The sequence below is a fragment of the Gopherus evgoodei genome, chromosome 3 (assembly GCF_007399415.2).
Source record: "Gopherus evgoodei ecotype Sinaloan lineage chromosome 3, rGopEvg1_v1.p, whole genome shotgun sequence".
Lineage (NCBI taxonomy): Eukaryota > Metazoa > Chordata > Testudines > Testudinidae > Gopherus > Gopherus evgoodei.
Window position 1 is genome coordinate 204,647,423 of NC_044324.1, and position 17,968 is coordinate 204,665,390.

Below are 17,968 nucleotides of genomic sequence, written 5' to 3' on the forward strand. Positions count from 1 at the left end.
GTCCTAATAAATAACACTTTCCTATTCACTTTCTCCATAGAATTCATGATTTTATAGACTTCTACCATGTCCTCCCTCAATGGTCTCCTTTATAAGATGGATAGTTCCAGTCTTTTTTAATCTTATGGAAGCTGTTTCATTCCCCTGATAATTTTTGGACTTAACTATCTCGAGTAATTGTTTTGTTTGCAAATTTTGCCATTTCACTGTTCAGCCCCTTTTCCAGATCATTTATGAATATGTTGAACAGTACAGGTACCAGTACAGATCCTTAGGGGCAGGGCTGGCGCAACCCATTAGGCGACTTAGGCAGTTGCCTAGGGTGCTAACATTTGAGAGGTGGCAACTGTGGCGGCCGAATCTTCGGCCGCCCGTCATCAGCAGCATTTCGGGGGCGGGACCTTCTGCTGCCTTTGTCGGGAGCGGTATTTCAGGGGTGGGATCTTCCGCCACGTAGGGCAGCAGAAAAGCTGATGGTGCTCCTGCTTAGGGGACCAGGGTATTTACCCCTCTCCATTGTGAAAACTGACCACTTACTTCTACTCTTTGTTTCCTGTCTTTTAACCAGTTACTGATCCATGAGAAGACCTTCCCTCTGATACCATGAATGCTTAGTTCACTTGATTAGTTTGCTTAAGAGCCTTTGGTAAAGAACCTTGTCAAAGGCTTTCTAAAAGTTGACATTATCGACTGGATCACTCTTGTCCACATGCTTGTTGACACCCTCAAAGAATTCTAGTAGATTGCTTTTATAAAGGGAAATCATACCTTACCAGTGTTGACTCTGCCCCAACGTATTGTGTTTATCTGTGTGTCTGGTATTTCTGTTCTTTACTATAATTTCAACCACTTTGCTGGTACTGAAGTTAGGTTTACTGACCTGTAATTGTCAGGATCGCCTCTGGAACCTTTTTTAAAAATTGAATTGATGTTAGCTATCTTCCAGTCATCTGGTATATAGACTGATTTAAGTGATAGGTTACATACCACAGTTTGGAGTTCGGCAATTTCACATTTGAGTTCCTTCAGAACTTTTGGGTGATACCATCTGGTCCTGGTGACATATTACAGTTTAATTTATCAATTTGGTCCTAAACCATCTCTGACATCTCAATCTGTGAAAGTTCCTCAGATTTGTCACAGAAAAAGAATGGCTTGAGTGTGGGGATCTCCCTCACATCTTCTGCAGTAAAAACTGATGCAAATAATTCATTTAGCTTGTCTGCAATGACCATGTCTTCCTTGAGCGTTCCTTTAACATGTTTATTGTCCAGAGGCCTCACTGACTCCTTGTCAGGCTTCCTACTTCTGATGTACTTAATTTTGTTTTTGCTGTTCGTTTCTGTATCTTTTGTTAGATACTTTTCTAATTCTTTTTTGGCCTGCCTAATTATACATTTACACTTGATTTGCCAGAATTTATGCTCCTTTCTGTATTTTACTCATTAGTATTTGACTTCCAGTTTTTAAAGGATCTCTTCTTGCCTCTTAACAGTTTAGCCCTGATGGCACTTTTTTGTCGTCTTACAGTTGTTTTTTTTTAAAATTTGGGGTATACATTTAATTTGAGCCTCTATTATAGTATTTAGTGTGTGTGTGTGTGTGTGTGTATATATATATATATATATATATATATATATATATATATATATATATATATATATATAAAATGTGTGTGTATACACAGTATACGTTTTAAACAAACAATTTAATCCTGTACATAGCAATGATGATTGTGAAGCTTGGTTGAAGTGGTGGAGTCAGAGGGTGCGATATTTCCCAGGGAATGCCTTACTGCTAAATGATGAACTAGAACTTGGCTGAGCCCTCAAGGGTTAACACGTTGTTTATGTAGCCTCACACTCCACAAGGCAGCATGAATGGAGGGAGGAGAGACAGCATGGCAGACAGAGGCAGAGACACACACCCTGTGTGAGAGAGATGCGCATTGTCCCTTTAAATACGCTGACTCCACTCCAAGTAGATCAGGAAGTTGAGACAGCAGCTGCTGCCTGCAACCTCCCTCCATCCTGAGCCCTGTTGTTTGTCCCCCGCTCTATGGAGATGGGGTAAGCGGGGAGCAGGAAAGGAGGGGAAGGGGACACCTGATATTTGCCCCCCTTTTCCCGCCCCCACACATCAAGCAGGAGGCTCCTGGGAGTAGCTCCAAGGCAGAGAGCAGGAGCAGCACATGGCAGTGGGGTGAGGGACAGCTGAACTGCCGGCAATTGATAGCCTGCTGGGTGGCTGCTGCACAGGGAACTTTGGGGAGCTGACGGGGGGGCTGTTGGTTGACCCTGGTTCCAAGCCTCCACCAGCTAGCTCCAACGGGCTGCTCTTTCTGCAAGCAGTGGACAAAGCAGGCAGCTGCCAAACAACTTTATAAGGGAGCATTGCACAACTTTAAATGAGCATTTTCTCTAATTGATCAGCAACGTAACAACAAAACAACGTTAACTGTGACGACTTTAAGTGAGGAGTTACTGTAGTCTCCATGCAGTTTGCAGGCATTTCATCCTTATGACTGTTCCTTTTAGTTTTTGTTTAACTAGCTTCCTCATTTTTGTGTAGTTCCCCTTTTTGAAGTTAAATGTTACTTTAGTATCGCTCCCCCCAAGGATGTTGCATTTAATTACATTATGGTCACTATTACTAAGTGGTTCAGCTATATTCACCTCTTGGACAGATCCTATGCTCCACTTAGGACTAAATCAAGAATTGTCTCTCTTCTTGTAGATTTCAGGAAAAACTGCTCCAAAAGCAATCATTAATTGGTTGAGAAATTTTATCTCTGCATCCCTTTCTGAAATGACGACGTATACCCAATCAATATGAGGGTAGTTGAAATTCCTCTTTATTATTGGGTTTTCTGCCTTTGTAATCTCTCTGATCTATCTGAGCATTTCACAGTCACTGTCACCAGGCTGGTCGGGTGGTCAGTAGCGTATTTCTGCTGCCATACTGTTATTGTTCCAGCATTGGACTTTCTGTCCATAGAGATCCTATGGTACAGTTTGATTCATTTAAGATTTGTACTTTATTTGACCCTATTCTTTCTTTCACATATAGTGCCACTCCCCCACCATGTGACCGTCTGTCATTCCTATGTATTTTGTACCCTGGTATTACTGTGTCCCATTGATTATCAGTGTCCCCAATTAAAGCCAGCCAGTCAAGTTCACCCGTCTTAGTATTTAGACTTCTAGTGTCTCTTAATATAAAACAAGTAATTCATGCTGAATGTGCATGGTTGGTCCAGTGTGTGAAAAATACATCACAAACAGGGCCAGATTGTTTCCTGACATATTCAATGCAATCCCATTTCATTTCGGGACAGGATTTGACCCATGGAATTTAATAACTTATTGTTATAGCAAGCATCACCAGCTGGCAGTGTTACAGTCTTCCAAGATATTTTCCTTAACATGTGGGTGAATGTTTAGACTTGGAAGACATGCTGTATTATTGTTCGTTTTGGGTTATGCAGGATTCTGTGTAGAAGCAGTGGTCCTTGGAGAGGGAGCTGTGTGAGCAGCATGAGAATTTGTTCTCTTCTTTGGTCTTTGATTAAAGTCTATTCTTGAGTCAGTTTCTTCCTGGGAACTGGGCACTGATGTTGGATTAAAATTCCAGAAGGAAGGGATTGCTCTGCATGCTGTTTGACCACCTTTGTTCCAGGACTTGTGTGTGTAAATAAAACAAGTTAAATTTAGAATCTGTCACTGCAGGTCAGCTTCTCAGTGGAGGAGAAATAAAAGCCCCCAATATAGGGATGATACTGGTGTCAGGACAGGGGTTTCAGAAAGGCAACAGTGAATGAAATTGCTTCAAAAAGAAATAAGTAACCATGAAACAAAATTCAAGGTTTATATATACATCTCATACTTTCTTACAAAAACGTTTGTTAATTTGTTTCCAACATGTAAAAAAATAGCTATTAAAGAACATTACAGTTAAGAAAATTTAAGTGTGCAAAAGTTTGAAACTTCTCAGTTAAGATTGTTGCTGGTTGTGAATCCTTGTTAGAGTAAATGATTTAATGTACTAATAAAATTCTTTTAAAAATAATATGATATTAGCTTTTTTTATGTTTGAGAACAAATAAAGAGAAAATGAAAAAAGTGAATATTGCAATGGCAGACCTAGTTTTCAGCATTTTTATAGATCTTCTTTACAATGGAAATATTTTAAATATTCATATGCAAACTATATTAATGTTTTAGACTATCTTTAAAAGTACATTAATGTACATTTACATTAACATAGATATTGCATTTTATTAATAACAGTGCATAGTACTTTGCCTTTTCAGTGTCCTCTATCTAAGGATTTCAAAGCATGTGTTTGGTGCAGAATGGCTATAGAAAGGTGTTCTTTGCAGTGTTATACACTGGTAACTACACAAGCAGAAGTAATAGAAAATGTGTTTGCTGTAGCTAGGTGTATGAGTGATTAGAGCAGAATCCTGTAGCATGCGTATCAGTAGATACATGAGCTGGGCTATTTTCTGGATTAACTAGTTTTAGCTGGAGGTGTTTTGCTTATTGTATGCTTTGTTTAGTTTAATGTGAGTTTCAGGAAGGATTTGGAGGGGAAAGCAGCTGTAGACTAGATGGTGAAAAGCTTCTTCTGTACTTTTTGTTTTTCAAAGCAAGCCAAGACAGAGTCTGAAACTCTGATCCTACCAAAGAGGCAACAGACCCTGTCCAAATGGTAAAAGGTCAGCATTAAAGCTGTGTTCATATAAAAGGTGTTTGTACAAAGTGGAAAAAAAATAACCCAACAATTTCGCTGTTTGGGAAAGAGGCTGCACATTTCAATCCCATCACAAGGTAACTCTGTACACCGGCTATTCAAGCACAAACAGGAGTTGGCGCAGCCCTGAGGCCATGACCTGGAGTGTGTAAAACAGCTGTTTTGGCTATAAATAGACCCATGCGTCTTCTCATGTGAAGCATTTTTTGTGGCGCTTTCCATACAAATGAAGTGGAAATTGTCAGTTTAACTGTTGGTGTTTTAAGTTAGATGTACATGGCAGTAACAGTATTTTCATTTGAATGCATGAAAATCAGAATGTTATCAAGTTTCAGTCTTATTGTATTAGTATCATATAATAGTGATGCCATTCGTTTGGCGGTAGTAAAGTCTGTCAACCTTTCTGTTATAACCCCTAGAGCACAGGGGTTTATAACTAGGGTGGAAAACAAAATTACTCTGATTTATCTGAAAACACGTTCATACAGGAGTGATCATATTTTACTCAGGAGCATTTTGACTTACAAGTGTGTGCAAAGTATATTTGAGGTGTTTTTAGAGTGACTTTTAGTATTGTGAATGGTGCCAGTTTGACCCACACAACAGATAGACTAGAGTAGCCGCTGTGTAAGTTTCACAATACTGCCTTGCCAATGAACCTCAGTCCTGACCCAGAATGAATAGTCTCTGAGTGGACAGTTCAGCCTCCATGTTCAATCGGTCCTTTGCCTTTTTGCAGGCTAATTAGTATCACTGCAGTTGTGGCTATATTTTTTGTAACGTAGACATTAGTCCGCTGGAAACACATTTCATATAATAGGCCACCCTGTCAGTAGTCAGACAAGCCATAGTTTGCTGTGGTACCAGTCCCCCAGCTTCCTAAACCCTACGTAATAGGTAAAATCAAGCATTTCACTACCCAGTCAAAGACAAACGAGACTTCCTGCAAGAGGGCTAAATCCTAGCCCAGGGGTCGGCAACCTTTCAGAAGCGATGTGCCGAGTCTTCATTTATTCACTCTAGTTTAAGGTTTTGTGTACCAGTCAGACATTTGAACGTTTTTAGAAGGTCTCTTTTTCTATGTCTATAATATATAACTAAACTATTGTTGTATGTAAAGTAAGTAAGGTTTTTAAAATGTTTAAGATGCTTCATTTAAAATTAAATTAAAATGCAGAGCCCCCCGGACCGGTGGTCAGGACTCAGGCAGTGTGAGTGCCACTGAAAATCAGCTCACATGGCGTCATCGGCGCACGTGCCATAGATTGGCTAGGACAGGGGTAGGCAGTGGTTCCATGAGAATAGGGAGGTACATCAACCTGGAAAAATTGTGATGAGATTTTTCAGTGCAGGCAGAAGTCACTCATCCACCCTTACCATTATAGTAGTGAAAAGCTAATATTTCACTCACTCCTTAAAACAAAAATTATTCAGTCTGGACAGGCTGGGCAAGTAGAATTTTGCAAGGATTTACTGCCATATAACCCAGCTCTACATTAGCCTCACTAATCCTGAACAGTTTGGGAGAAGTGTAGAGCAGCCGGAATCCCTCAGAGAAGAGTGTGTTCTCCTCCCAATACCAGCTCGGCCTGTCACTCACTCCTTATTCTCCATGCAGTGCCCCTGGGGTTACTACAGCAACTTTGTTAAACTGCCATGGCAGAGAAAGATAAGCAGCAGTCAGATCCCCCACACTAGTGGTCCTTTCCCTAGATAGTCTTGTTTCCTTTTATGGGCAGAGGCCATAGTTTGGATTTATGTCATCCCTTCTCGTGATTCCTTTTAAACCCTGATAATTTCTGACCCTTTCCTGGGTGACAGCTGGAGTAATTGGAGATTAAGGAGCACATGGCTCCTTTAAAGGAGGCTGTTACCCAGCTTTGGAGATTAGCCACCACTCCCCAAATCAGGAGCACTGTGCACATACAGCCTCTTGCTGAGAGGTGGGACAGAGATGGAGCATTGCTAACCCCCCATCTTTCAGGGATCACGATGACATTGGCCTAAAAATCATAACAGTTTTAAAAAAAATACAATTTAGATTTTTTCATATTGGCCGTCTGGTTTTTAGACTTTAGAGTTCATAGGGGTCAAGTTTTCAAGCTTTGTTCCATGATTTTCCCCTGCCCCATCAGAGCTGATAGCCTTACCTAATTACATGACTCTGGAAGCTGGGGCTTCAAGAAAAACACCAAATATCACGAGATTTGTGATAAAGTTACAAGAGTTAACAGGGGAGTTACAGACTCAGCACCCCTCCTGCTCCAAAAGAGAGAGAGTGTGACAGCCACAGAGCAGCCCCAGGGTGAGTGAGGCCCCGTCTGGGACGGCTAGGCACACTATAGCCACAGAACAGGTCTGAGCCCCACACCAAGCAGGCAACAGGGCTAGGTTTGGGCAGTTTTAAATTAGGAACCCACAAGGATTTTATCAGTGTGGCTTTTAAGTTAAATTAGCCAAACACATGACTGAGTAGCCCACCAGAAGGCTGTCTACATTTTAGGAACTCTATTTAAAAGGAATGATTTCTATTTCCTAGCCAAATATTTAGCATTTTCCCCACTCTGAACCACCAACCCCCCCCACCCCGACAAATCCCTCTTAGTCTTCTCTCTGTTACCAGCAAAAACAATGAGGAGTCCTTGTGACACCTTAGAGACTAAGGCCATGTCTACATCTAAAATTTTGCAGCGCTGGTTGTTACAGCTGTATTAGTACAGCTGTATAGGGCCAGCGCTGCAGAGTGGGCACACTTACAGCAACCAGCGCTGCAAGTGGTGTTAGATGTGGCCACACTGCAGCGCTGTTGGGCGGCTTCAAGGGGGGTTCCGGGACGAGAGAGCAAACCGGGAAAGGAAACCAGCTTCGCCGCGGTTTGCTCTCTCGGTCCCGGAGCCACCCAGCAAACCGCAGGGAAGGAGACCTGCTTGCTCGGGGTTCCGGGACCTAGAGAGCAAACCGGGAATGCCGCGGTTTGCTCTCTCGGTCCCGGAGCCAGCCAGCAAACCGCAGGGAAGGAGACCTGCTTGCTCGGGGTTCCGGGACCGAGAGAGCAAACCGGGAACGGGACGCCGCGGTTTGCTCTCTCGGTCCCGGAGCCAGCCAGCAAACCGCAGGGAAGGAGACCTGCTTGCTCGGGGTTCCGGGACCGAGAGAGCAAACCGCGGCGAAGCTGGTTTCCTTTCCCGGTTTGCTCTCTCGGTCCCGGAACCCCGAGCAAGCAGGTCTCCTTCCCTGCGGTTTGCTGGCTGGCTCCGGGACCGAGAGAGCAAACCGCGGCGTTCCCGGTTTGCTCTCTCGGTCCCGGAACCCCGAGCAAGCAGGTCTCCTTCCCTGCGGTTTGCTGGGTGGCTCCGGGAACGCGAGAGCAAACCGCGGCGAAGCTGGTCTCCTTTCCCGGTTTGCTCTCTCGGTCCCGGAACCCCGAGCAAGCAGGTCTCCTTCCCTGCGGTTTGCTGGGTGGCTCCGGGACCGAGAGAGCAAACCGGGAAAGGAAACCAGCTTGATTACCAGAGGCTTCCTCCTTCCACGGAGGTCAAGAAAAGCGCTGGTAACTGTCTACATTGGATTACCAGCGCTGGATCCTCTACACCCGAGACAAAACGGGAGTACGGCCAGCGCTGCAAACAGGGAGTTGCAGCGCTGGTGGTGCCCTGCAGATGTGTACACCTTCAAAGTTGCAGCGCTGTAACTCCCTCACCAGCGCTGCAACTTTCTGATGTAGACAAGCCCTAACACATTTATTTAGGCATAAGCTTTGGTGGGCTGTCACCCACTTCATCAGATGTTATCAGTGGCATTAACAAATGCGCCCATAATATATCTTTTCTGTAGTGGTATAACTGGGGAGAGGTGTCAACTAGCATAACCTGCTTCCTACACCAAGAGAGCAGCACAGGCCAAACTTCTCTAATCACACTTATAATATGCTGGGGAATTTCCTAATTAGCCACAGCTGGGTGTAGTTAGACTTCCTTCCAGGTCAGGTTCCCCTACAGTCCTTGTGCTTAGGGCATGTAGCTATGGTCCTTTCTCGTCCTCAGAGACAGGATATTGAATGCTCTCCCTGCTGTTCCCTATAGGGAATAAATATACCTTCAAACAGCGAGGCATGGATCCCCAAGCAATTTAGGTGATGCAGCACTTAACTTGTAGGGGTCTAGGAATAACAATGGAATCCACAAAGCTTAGGTTCCCTGTACAATATATGGAGAGAGGTGGGGTGGGGGGTAGACTGAGAGCCACAAACTTAGCATGTTAGGAGGGGAGCTGTCTCAGCTAGCCAATGGGAGGTGCCAATGAGAGGTGTGTTTTGTGCATGCTAAGCCCACGCCTCTCATGGAATTAGGTGCTGAAGTCCACGTGATTCACGGCTGGAACCCCTCTCCTGGAGTCAGGTGGCTTAGGCACCTAAGCTGTTTCTTGGGAGATGGAGTTAGGCGCTTGCTTAACTCCACACATGATGGCTGGGAGAGAGGCCTCGCTGCTAGCTTGTAGCTCAGTGGTTCGGGGCCTCACTCAGAAAATAGGTCTAATCCCCCAGTTCAATTCCTCCCTCTACGTGCTGAGAATAGGGACTTTCCACTGGAGTGTTGAGTGACTCTCATACTGTCTATGGCCCAATTAAGATTTAATTATTCAGTTAAAATGAAAAAACTTCAGCAAAAGAGATTGAGATCATTCAGGCTGTTCAGCTGTTGGAGCACCCACCTGAGAAGTAGAAAGCTCTAGCTGAAATCCCTTCTCACCTGCTAGAGGTGGTAAAAGAACTGGGGGCTCCCACATTTGGGGCAGGTGCCCTAGCCACTGGGCTGTGAGGGAGCACCTGCCCCTTTCCCACAACGTCTGTTTTGTGTGAAGTTGGGGGTGCTCAGAAGCTGTACACTGGATGGGGGCCCGTGGGAAAGATAGGTGGAGGAACACCTATCTTCCTCTGGTTTGTGGATTGCAGTAGGGCTTAGGTGTGAGGTGGGCGTCTGGATGCCTAAAGAAAAACAACAGAGGAAGAAATATAGGTAGCTGGTAAACTTTTATAGCAGAAATATATGGTATGTCTACACTGAAATTAAACACCTGTGGCTGGCCTGTGTTAACTGACTCAGGGTTTCCAGGCTTGGGCTACAGGGCTGCAAAATTGCAGTGTAGACATTCAGACTTGGGCTGATGTTTGAGCTCTGGGACCTGCAAGGTGGGAGGGTCTCAAAACCCAGGCTCCAGCCTGAGCGCTAATGTCTACACCACAGTTTTACTGCTCCACAGCCCGAGCCCTGTGAGCTCCAGTCAGCTGATCTGGGCCACCTGCAGGTGTTCAATTGCAGTGCAGACACCTACAGGATTTTTGTGGATCACAGTGGTGCCTAAAAATGGAACTTAGGTGCCTACATCTGGAGTTTAAGAACCTAAGTACCTTTGCAGATCTGGGCCCTAGTAATATATAGAATCTTAGAAGTGAAATAAGTCCTGTTACAGAGGGTAGTAGGCATCTGCCTGCAGTTATGGAAATCTGCCAAGCACTTTCTAGAATCTGTAGGGGGTTATCTAGAAACCAGCGTAGAGAAGGTTTCTAGACACAAAAACAACCAAACAAAAAATCATCAAGGGAATCCATATTCAGTAAATACTTAAATGAGAGCAATTATTGTAGGATTTAGTGTAATTATAAGGCAAATTAGATAGAGGGAAATTTTTCTAAGAGTCCCTTAAACCGTCAGTAGTGGCCATATGTTTTTCTTATCATTGTAAAAATATCCTACCTTTTCTCTTAAACTATACTGACCCAAGTGAGTAGCTGCCACATTCTTGGGTTTCGAGTCTATAAATATATATGTGCTGAAACTGATATATTACTCTCAGTGAGAGCACTCTAATAATGTCAGTCCTTACCCATACGCAAAGTACGCAGCTGTGTAGGGCACCAGGAAACTTGGGGCACCACATTTCCTGGTGCCCTGCGCAGCTGCATGCTGCTCCAGCCCCTGCCCTGCCTCTTCCCCAGTCCTCCCACCCCACCCCTGCCCTGCCCCAGCCCCACCTCTTCCTGCCCTGCTCCACCCCAGCCCCATTCCCACTCCCCTCTTCCCCAAAGCCACCACCCTACTCTGCCCCAGTCCCACCTCTTCCCACCCCTGAGGACTGCAGCAGGGCCGGGCCTGTACTCATCGGCGGCAGGAAGTGCAGGGACACGACCCCAGCCATGCCACCGGTGAGTGCTGGGGGGTGGTTCCTCCCTGCCCCCTAAGCCAGTCTCCCTCCCCCCGCTGAGGCCTGCCCCCCAGGGGGGTGTTGCGTAGGGCCCCAGAATAGCTAGGGGTGACTTTGATCTCAACAATTTATAAACTACAGAAACATTGGCTAAGTTCATAGAAATAAATGATACTGCACCCACTTACTCCAGCAGTGAATTTGGCTCATCATTTTTGATCAGTAATCATCCTGGCAGATGGTCTGTTGTGAGTGTCTTCAGCAGGAGTAGATGTTGAAGCAATCTTTCCTTACAGCATTTTAAAATGATATTTTAGATTGTCCTGTAAGTGGTTTTTTATATATTTTGTTCTCCCAGCAGAGTGTCAATGGATTTTGGCATTTAAATCTTGTCTATTTCAGTTTGTGATATTGTACAGGCCAGGAAGGTCAAGGATTTAAGCAAAACATTTTAATAATCCATTTTAGCAAAGCCTGTGGAAAAGATACTAATGCTTCTAAAGGCATATCCAGTCTTTTCACTTCATTCCTAGAGGCAGCAGGGTCTATTGTTTAACTTATATTATGGTAGTGCCTAGAGGCCTCAGCTGGCTTGGGCCTTCATTTTACTAGGCACAATACATACACATAATAAATGACAGCTCCTGCCCCCAAAGAACTAACTAAAATATCTAGTGATTAGAACAGACACTTTGGAATTCTAGATTCTTGTGCCTTAATCTGCAGTTGAGTTGCTGTGTGATGTTCAGCAAATTACTTAGGCCCAGATACACAAAGGTACATAGGTGCCTAAATTCCAATTTTAGGCACCACTGTAATTCACAAACCCCTTGCTCGACCGCCACCTATTCCTGTAGGAACCTAAATTCACTTGGAGCCAAAATGCCCACTGTAAAAATTTCCTAGCCATCTAAGTTTTTCCAGGCGTGCACATGTGACTACCTTACGCCAAACATCTGGAAGCTCATCTCCCTTCTAAGTCTCCAAGCAATCCACAAACCAGGGGAGGATGGATGCTCCTGCACCTACCGTATCCTTGGGGCCCAATACAGTAGGTGTACTTGGAGGCACCTCTCAGGAGCAACACTGCGATCCACAAAGCCTGAGTTTGGCCTAGGCTCCATAGCCAGTGCATGTGTTGAGAGAGATGCCTAAGAATGCGACCCATAAAAGCAAACATGCTAGGTTGGGAGCCAATGACAAGGATGTGCGCTAAGTCTCTCCCCTCTCTCAGAGATAGGCACCTAAGTTCAGGCTGCAGGGAGGTGCCTGTCTCTGCTAGCAATCCACAAATGGAATCTAATCAACTGGAGCCAGGTGACTTTGGCGCCCAAGCTGCTTCTTGCGGGAATGAGTTTGGTGCATGCCTTACCCTTCACAAAATGGCTGGAGGAGGAGGTGGTGCCCACCTTGTAACTTTTAACTTGAAGACTAGAGCAAGTGCGTGGGGTGTGGAAGACCCAGCTCCAGTTCCCCTCTCTCTACCAGAGGCACACAAAGGATTTGAATAGGCGTCTCCCACTTCTCAGGAGAGTGCTCTGAACTCTGATTCTGTGGTTGTACATGTTTTTGTTGTGCAAAAATCAAGAGACAACATCCACCCTAAAAGCCCTATATTGTATAAACTTTAGGACTCCCTGAAAAGCCCATAAATGTCAACCTTAAGGTAAAGGAGCTACTACAAAGTGACAGGTGACATTGCCTTCCCCTCAACCACTGACTGCACTTGTGATTTTAAGCACTCCATCTCCAGATCTGGGTCAGTTGTGTGCTAGTAATAGCATTTACCTCATGAATAGGGCCATACCAAATTCAAGGCCATGAAAAATGCATCATGGACCGTGAAATCTGCTCTTTTGTGTGCTTTTACCCTATACCGGGGTCAGCAACCTTTGGCACACAGCTTGCCAGGGTAAGCACCCTGGCAGGCCGGGCCAGTTTGTTTACCTGCCGCATCCGCAGGTTCGGCTGATCATGGCTCCCACTGGCTGCAGTTCACTGCTCTGGGCCAATGGGGGTGGCGGGAAGCCATGGCCAGCACATCCCTTACCCGCATTGCTTCCCGCTGCCCCCATTTGCCTGGGATGGTGAACCGTGGCCAGCCGCGATTGGCCAAACCTGCGGACACGGCAGGTAAACAAACTGGCCCGGCCCTGGCGAGCCGCATGCCAAAGGTTGCCGACCTCTGCCCTATACTATACAGATTTCACAGGGGAGACCAACGTTACTCAAATTGGGGGTCCTGACCCAAAAGGGAGTTGTGGGTCAGTTGCAAGGTTATTTTCAGGGGGTCGCGGTATTGCCACTCTTACTTCTGTGCTGACTTCAGAGCTGGGTGTCTGGAGAGCGGTGATGGTTGTCTGGGCACCCAGCTCTGAAGACAATGTCCCACCAGCAGTGCAGAAGTAAGGGTAGCAATACCATACTATGCCACACTTACTTCTGTGCTGCTGCCTTCAGAGCTGAGTGGCTGGAGAGAGGTGCCTGCAGACTGAGGGCCCAGCTCTGCATGCAGCAGTGCAGAAGTAAGATTAGCAATGCCACATACCATGACATCCTTACTTCTGCACTGCACCTCTGCCTTCAGAGCTGGGACCTTGGCCAGCAGCCACCGCTCTCCATCTCAATGGTGCAAAAGTAAGGGTAGCAGTACCGCGAGCCCCTCTACAATAACTGTGTGAACTCCCCGCAACTCCCTTTTGGGTCAAGACCCCTACAATTACAACACTGTGAAATTTCAGATTTAAATAGCTGAAATCATGAAATTTGTTATTTTTTAAAATCCTGACTGTGAAATTGACCAAAATGGCTTGTGAATTTGGTAGGGCCCTACTCATGAATACTAAGCCTGTTATTTTTAATGGGGATATTGCTTGTAATTCCTTGTGCATCAGAATTATTGTGTGGGATTTGAAAAGTACATAAGTGACTGAAAATCCCACTGAAATATTGTAAAATACGTTTTCCAACAACATCAAAGCTGACACAGATCTTTGTTTTCAGCTGTTGCTCCTCATCATTTCCTATGGACATGGAGTTTTGCTAGCAGAGCAGAGTGTATGGAAAGTCAAGCTATGAAAACCACCTCAATGCAAGATAGCGCTTACCAGGTATAATTTTTTTTTCTTGGCAGTGATTTGCAGCAGGTCTTAAAAATCCACGTGCTCATGGTGAATAGGAGGCTTTCTTGGGTAAATCCGATCAATTTCTGTGGAAAGTAAATTTTTCATTTGAAAAAATGGGTCTGTCCCCCCCCCCCACACTTGTCTTACACTGACTACCAGTGGCCTTATTTCTGATTTAAAATAGCATAAACAAGAGGTGAATCAGGCCTCACATTTCTAACCATTATAAACATGAACTGCATGTAAACTGATGCAGTGCTGTCTTCCTGAGTCTGCAAACGTACAGTTCAAGTGCAGTGTTTCTGCTGTTGCTCAGAGCTTTCCCAAGATGTAGCACAGTAAAAGCTAACCACTCTGGTCAGTTGTGTCTGTTGCTATTCAGAATCATGTGGACAGTTGTGAAAGTGGCAAGAATTAAAGTTAACTTCACCCTAATGCTGCTTGAGAACACTGAGCCAAAGTAGGCAATGGAGCTATTCACTGAGAGGGATTACTCAAAAACAAAGATATAGTTAGAATAGTGGAGACCCCATCCAACCAAGGATTTATCTGACATCTAGTAGCTAGAGACTGATATGAAAGCCACTAAAAAGAGGCCAGAGACAGCATCTTGATAGAAATTCCGGCATCCTCCTCTTGCCTGGCAGCTGTGGGGAGATTGGTCTCTTACCACAGTATTACCCCTGGCCAATTCCCACCCATTCATCCTTTGTACAGGCCAGTAGCTAGCAAGTGTAATTTTCTGACTAGCAGGTGTCTGGCAATATTTCCAAGCCCTTTAGGTGAGAATATGGGTCGATGCATGGAGAAGTGTGAGGGTGAGGAAGAGTAGGGGGATGAGATGGGCTACCATAAGAGAGGTAAGGTATTTAGAGCACAGGCGCTGATTTTTATTTTTCCTGGTGCGTGCCCCACCCCAAGGCCCTTGCTCCGCCTCTTCCCCCAAGGCCCTGCCCTCGCTCCGCCTCTTCCCACTCTGCCTCCCAGGCCCTGCCCTCGCTTCACCTCCTCCTGCTCCCTCTCCGCCCCCGAGGCCCTGCCCTTGCTCCACCTCCTCGTGCCCCTGCCCCACCCTCTCCTGAGGCCTCTCTGTCACCCCATCTCCTCCTACCCCCCACTCCACCTCCTCCCTGATGCCGCCCACCTGCTTGCTGCTCTCCTCCCTCCCCCGAGCGTCTCCTGCCAGCTGATTGGCGCTGAGCACCCCCCTGTTTTTTCCACATGAGTGCTTAAGCCCCAGAGCACTCATAGAATCAGCACCTATGATTTAGATGGTGTCTGGAGAAATGGGAGGAAAAAGGGACAGAGAGACAGAGAACACAGTATAGAGACAGCTAGAGAGGAATAAGGGGAGAGAAGGAAAAGAAGAAGCAGACACTGAAAACAACTACTTGGGGGGAAAAGAGACACCATGACCTAATAGGGAGGGGAAAGAAAAAGTGGAAGGAGGTCAGGTGAATGTAACAAAAGCAAGAGCTGCTGGTGAACCAAGCTGATTGAACAGCCTTCACACATTTCACTTGTTCATTTTCTCCAGTATCTGTCAAATAACTTATTCAACAAATAGCTTTTTCTGATATGCAATCAGCCATACCCATAAATAACATTTAATTTTTTTCAGTGCATTATCTTGTTTGACAATATATTACAGTTAACTGTAGTTCACACTAAACAGCATACAAATGTGCCTTTAAATTGCAGGAAGTGTGTTCTAATTGAGGGTGGGGTTGAGGGAAGGATGGCGCATCAGTAATATTTTTCACCCAGGTTAAAGGCTTAAACAAGGGGTCGGCAACCTCTGGCGGGCCAGGCCAGTTTGTTTACCTACTGCATCCACAGGTTCAGCCCTTTGTGGCTCACACTGGCTGTGGTTTGCCGCTCTGGACCAATGGGGACGGCAGGACACCGCGGCCAGCACATCCCTTGCCCGCCCCGTTTCCGCCTCCCCCATTGGCCTAGAACGGTGAATCACAGCCAGTGGGAGCTGCGTTTGGCCGAACCTGCGGACACAGCAGGTAAACAAACTGGCCCGGCCCACCAGAGTGCTTACCCTGGCAAGCCTCGTGCCAGACTTTTCCGACCCCTGGCTTAGACCTTGGATGTCAATTTAAATTTCTCAAACTCTAATTTAGAATAATTGAAAAACATTGATGCAATGCAGTTTTATTGTTGTATTAATTTAATTATGTTGATAAGAGTGACAGTAACAACATATACAGCTTTTATTTTTGTACATAATTGATTTAGCTGAATCTTATTTCAAAACTGTGAAGGGTGTGTGTGAAACTCTCTGAACGTAGCCTCCTGGTGAATTAGAACACTTTTCTAATGTCAGTCAGTCTCTGAAATGTGGCCTGTATGTAAGAGTTACTCTTTACATGAAGTGGGTCAGATTTTTGTATTTCAGTTCAGAACTCAAAGTGCTTATGAAACACCTTTTACTAACTTTATTAGTAGCAGATCTTACCTATAGAAAATACATATAAACTGGTTCAATAAAACAGGTTTGTTTGTATTAATATGGTGAAAGGCTTTGTTGAGCTTTTGCTATTTCTATTTTAATTGAAGGCACTTTCTGCTCAGAAGAATCCCAGGAAAAAAAGTGGATTATTTGAGACTACAAGTGCAAGGAAGGTAAAGCCAAAGCATTTGCTACTAGACCAGTTACAACTGCATTCAAGCTGAACATGTTTTTTCTACTTGCTGGTGCTTAAAACTTTGGGCCTTGTTTTTACCTTTTACTTGCACTGGATTTACTTGAATGTAATGCTGTTGACTTCAGTGAAGTTATTCCTGAATTATATTAGTGCAAATGGTAGCAGAATCAGCCCTGTAGGGTTAAAACCAAGCTGAAGGTGGTGGAAAACCACACAGGTTAAGTAAGTGTGTGTAAAAATTCTTTTGACACTTTTATTTGTCTTATGTGGCTCTTCTTCTTTCATCTTGGATGCCTAGTATTTCCGTAATTATCTGCACTTTAAGAACAATAAAGGTTTTTTCCCCATACTGTTTTATTCCTTTGATCTATTGATCTGGAAAGGGCTATAAGGCTCACTGTTTCTGCCGTTTTGTTGTGCTGTTTTGGCTGAGATTGGAATCTTTGTCAGCTAATTATTTCACTCCCTTTTCTCAGTCCTGTTTATACCTCTCAGAGGGACACTGTCAGCTTGAAAAAAATCTCACTTCTGTCTGAAAACTTTTTACCTATTATTATTTTAGTTAGCACCAAAGGTGGTTATAGCAAAATGAGATCTTTCTTCCAGCTTGATTACTTTGTGCATTTGACAGCACTTGGCGTACACTCTTTTTCACTATTTCCTTGTATAGCTAGTCAGGTTCTGCTGTTTGTGTGGGTTTTTCATACAGCATCAGGGGAAAGAAAAGAGGTAAGAAAATGTGATTTGATTTTTTTTTTTTTTTAAGATCACAGAATTATCAAGGGGCTCAGGGGCAGGTGTAGTCCGGTAACTGAAATGACTGTACATTGAATTCATTTTTCTAAATGGACTGGATTTCAGATAGACAGTATTACTTTAAAATTACTAAGAGGGTCTGGTTCTCCAGAGCTCTGCACTGTGGATAGTCATTTACACCTGTGTGAAGTGACTATAAAACAATAACAAATCAGAATGGTAGCAGTTTACACCCACAATAAAGCAGCTATAAGGACATCCACAAGGAATATCCAGGCGCCTTTGGTGCCTGAAGCATGTTGGGTGCAGATTGAGATGAGGTGGTCATGACTCCAGCTGTTCTTAGGTGGCACAGCCCCTGTAGGGGCCATTGCAGTTGCAGTGCAAGTTAGGGCAACCCTTAAGGCTGCTCTAAACTGTGCTTGACTTGATCTAACTCCCAACAACCCCAGAATAGGGAAGGTGCATTGGCTT

The 17,968-nt window shown here is 44.8% G+C and overlaps 1 protein-coding gene across 5 annotated transcripts in view; it reads left to right on the forward strand.

Annotated features, from left to right (window-relative positions):
• Positions 1–17,968, forward strand: part of LOC115649174 (polyamine-modulated factor 1-binding protein 1-like) — an 88,245-nt gene that overhangs the window by 30,437 nt on the left and 39,840 nt on the right. For all 5 annotated transcript variants that reach the window (XM_030557849.1, XM_030557851.1, XM_030557852.1 and 2 more), the window contains 2 exons: positions 13,960–14,066; positions 16,650–16,715. In XM_030557849.1, the coding sequence (XP_030413709.1) occupies positions 14,016–14,066; positions 16,650–16,715 (117 nt within the window). In that variant the 5' untranslated portion in view covers positions 13,960–14,015. The remainder of the gene's footprint in view (positions 1–13,959; positions 14,067–16,649; positions 16,716–17,968) is intronic.